The 4,023-nt window shown below is 36.0% G+C and overlaps 1 protein-coding gene across 1 annotated transcript in view; it reads right to left on the reverse strand.

Annotated features, from left to right (window-relative positions):
* The window catches only part of LOC107604811 (E3 ubiquitin-protein ligase PRT1), a 10,434-nt gene extending 6,537 nt beyond the window's left edge, over positions 1–3,897 (reverse strand). Inside the window, exons 1-5 of the mRNA XM_016306505.2 lie at positions 3,707–3,897; positions 2,862–2,890; positions 2,583–2,762; positions 1,333–1,707; positions 1,026–1,226 (exon numbers count right to left, since the gene is read on the reverse strand). Coding sequence (XP_016161991.1) covers positions 1,026–1,226; positions 1,333–1,707; positions 2,583–2,762; positions 2,862–2,890; positions 3,707–3,786 — 865 coding nt within the window. The 5' untranslated portion in view covers positions 3,787–3,897. The remainder of the gene's footprint in view (positions 1–1,025; positions 1,227–1,332; positions 1,708–2,582; positions 2,763–2,861; positions 2,891–3,706) is intronic.

The following is a 4,023-nucleotide window of genomic DNA, read 5'->3' on the forward strand; positions in this document are numbered from 1 at the left end:
TTTAAAATTAGATTTTTATTATAATTTTGTCTATTTATTTAATTGTAACCGGGTCAGCAGGTTTAACTGTGACCCACCGGTTGAAGTAGTAACCCGGCTGACCGGTTCGGTTTTGACAACTATGTCCGCACCCATCTACCATCTAGATCATCACTAACCCCACATCATCATCATCATACATGTCTTATCCCCAATCCGCTAGAACATCAACCATCACCATCCTCACGCCACTACATTTACTTGCAACACCTTCACCGCACTGCCATAGTCATCCCTCTCAACCCCACCTCCACCTCCACCTCACATGTGCATATACCATATCCCTCACTTCACAGTTGCTGCCGGTGCATCACCTTCACCACTATCACGATCACACCGGCGCCCCCTTCTCCACTCCCATCCACCTTCACCCCACCAAAGCCGCATCACCATCAACCCCACACTCACCCTCACCATTCGCCACTCACCTCCATGATTCATGATCTGTAAGTTGTAAACTTGTAATAAGCTAGATCTAGTTGGTGGTGATGACCGAATGGTTGTCGTTGTTGTTGTTTGAAGGGAAGAAGATGAAGAGAGAAGAAGATGTTGGTGATGGTGGTTGTGGCTTGGTGGCAGTGGCGGTTGGGGTCCCGTGAGAGAAGAAAGAGGTGATGGTGGTGGAGATCGAAGGGAACGAGAAAGGAGAGGATGAGAGAGTGGAGGAAAGAGTCGCAGTGGAGGTTGGGGTATTGTAGTTGATGTTAACGGTGATGAAGGACCTAACTCTAAACGGATTTATTGAAAATTTTTAGTCATATTGTAGAGCTCAATACATGTTTGATCCATGTAGTTAACTCAGCTAGTAGGATAAGACTTGGTTATTTCTGTTTCAATTTGATTTCTTATAGTAAAAAAAAAAATCATCTTTTTAGTATTGCCAGTTTCTATTAATTAGAATTATTTCTCTCCCAGTGGTTTGACTCAGAATTGCATGATTCCAAAAATGTTTACAAAAGAATAAAAAGTAGGGAAAAAATACTTACAAGATGAGATCTTAGGTTTGACTTTGACTTGGCTAAATTGAGCAGCATCTCTTCGCTTTGCATATTCTTCTGGAAATTGTTCCTTCAAAAAGTGATCAAGGGCCAAGCAAACTTTTGGAAATCCTCTTGGATGCAAACTTTGACAAATTTGGCATTTAAGCACCTGATCGTCTATGTTCATCATGCAAACTTCACAGAATACTGTACAAAATGAGCAAAAAGTGAATAAGCATATGTAATTAACTTTTCTGCTACTGATGACCTTAATTCATTATAAATGGAAGAAAACATTTAATGCATCGAGTACCATGACCACAATTAAGAACAATAGGATGAAAGAGCAATTGCTTGCACTTTGTACAAGTCACATCTGCAATTGTTATTTTCTGTTGCTGATTGTGCTTGTCATTCTCGGGTACTTTTTTTCCTGCAATGGAAGTTGTTCCCATAACCTCAGGCGTTCTATTGGATGTGTCTTCATAAATGATGGCACCTTCTTTTTCTTCATGATTTGAAGAGCCTGATTGTTCCTTACATTCACAAGTTTCCAAGTTGCTTGAGTTGGATGAGGGATCTTTAGTAGCGCTAGAATGTGAACTCTCAGGATTATCAATTTTAGCTTGTGATCCACATATATCATCATCAAATTGAGGGGAGAAATATCCCAATTCCTTTTCTTCCTCTGAAACACAAGAAGAATTAGTATGGTCAAACTCAAACTTTACACAACAAAGTAGACAGAAAGATATTTCTCTTTTATGATAAATGCAATTTTAAATGACAGTTGCATCAAGATGGAGGAAGAAGAGATGGAATTAGAAAAGCAGGGAAAGAAAATTCACATATTAAAGTTAAGGTTAAGGTTAAAGTTGTCTATACTTATTTTTGCATAATCTGCACGGGTACTCAGTTATCATGTTCTCTTCATAAACATATAGTGGGTTTAGAACTTTCCTTGTGCTCTGCCTAAAAGAAAAGACCTCCTAAATACTCCAATCAAGAAATTCTGAATGCAAGGGAAGAGGCTATCATTTTTATCCCAAAATGAAAACAGAATGCAAAACAGCCAAGCCGTAATAAGAAAAGTATCGCTCAATCCACTCATCAGCCAAAGTCTTGTGATGATAAACATAAGAAATCTTCTTCCAAAGTTTGCAAAAGGCAACTACAACAGTGTAGCAAGCAATTACAATTTACAACAGCAGTCAGCAAGGTACTCTATTGCAGTGGAACTTCCACAGCCCATATAACATACATTTTTTTTTTATTTTCGTTCATTGTTTGCTACGCTGTAATGTCTAGCTTATCACAATAGGTTAGGATTAGATTAAATCAAGGGCTTTAAGGTGTTGCCACCTGAGTGCATATCTAAAACGGAAACATCAGATAGTGTGGTTCTAGAAAGTAATGTACCTTAAATCTAGCCAGTCATAATCATGCAACCACAAATCGGATATATAAATTGCGCTCAGAGTTTAAATTGGCTAATCTGTATAAGCCTATAAGGCTCATGACACTTATATGCTGATAGAGAAGTATTTAGAAAGAGAAACATACCAAGCACCTGATGTAACCTCCTCTTGTAAGCATCAGGATACAGCTTAAGAAGCAAAAAGTGAAGCATTTGACAGATTGTTGGAAAGTGATAGTATGATTGTCTACAAATCGGACAATGAGACTCACGTATAACATCCATTGATTTATGGACGCACCAGAAACAAGATAGATGACCACACGCTGTGAACAGGGATGAAAAAAATCACAAAAAATGTGAAAATCTATCACATAAAAGTGCTAAAACCTTACATGTAGCTTTAGAAATTGATGCATCATTACCTAGTACAATGGGCTTGTGCAACAGTTCTCTGCATTATAGAAGCAAATTCAAATAGTGCAATTTGATAAAGAAAATAGAACTAAGACATCATAGACCAACTTAATGCAAAGTCACAACAATCCAGCCTTTCTAGACAGGAGAATGCTATGATGCACCAAGATAAACTTGGTATATCGTAAAACTAAGATAAATAACACAATGGTATATATCTTAGCACAAAACTTATAACCAATAACTTTTATTAGATCTTCAACATTGAGATCATCTTGGTTCATCATACACTAACTTTAACTTGGTGCATTTATGTTGTTCCTAAATGGAAGAAAAACCAAGATTCAAAGTCCAAATAATTCAGCCAAATCATCTAAACCTTCCACGGTATAATGAAGCTGCAAGAAGCATACATTGGTCAAACTTAAACTGCAATAATACATTGACTTTTTTTCTTTTTCTTTGGGGGGGTAAATAACAATAAAATCACCACTATAACTTATCAAAATATAGACTACCTTAGTTCTTATTCTTATTCTAATAAATAGGGTTTAGTTACCACCATCGATCGAATTTTGAGATAATACAAATGCACTTGTACAGAATCCAGTTCCTTAAAATAATCTTACTCCAAATCGTTAACATCAACTAAACTTTAAAATCAGAAATTACAAAAAATATTAATGAAAAAAAAAATGCCGAGAAAACAAAGCTTTCGATTACGAACAAGCTTTCAATTAAAATAAGGAGTAAAAACAAATCAACTTGGACAGACCACAAAAATGAGGATTAATAATGAAATAAACAAATAACAATAATCATAATAATATGAATAAAGAAAAGAGGGTGTTACAGGCAAACACAGCAAACAAAGGAATCAGAGATTTCGTCATCATGTTGCTCGCTTTCTTTAATGGCTGCGTTGGCTTCCATTCTCGTAAGATCGATAAACAGAGAAGGAATGGATTTAGATTAATAAAAGGTTCCACTTTGTTATTTATTTTCGATAATTAATAATAGTGGATGTTAGAAGAGGTATCTAGTTCTTAGTATCTTACGGCCTTCAGAATTTCATATCACAGGCGTATGTTGTTGGCGGCCCAATTAGATTGTAGGATTTTTTTTTCTTCTATTATAAAATAAAATAAAAATTTAATTCCTATAACAAAC

The sequence above is a fragment of the Arachis ipaensis genome, chromosome B06 (genome assembly GCF_000816755.2).
Source record: "Arachis ipaensis cultivar K30076 chromosome B06, Araip1.1, whole genome shotgun sequence".
Taxonomy (NCBI): Eukaryota; Viridiplantae; Streptophyta; class Magnoliopsida; order Fabales; family Fabaceae; genus Arachis; species Arachis ipaensis.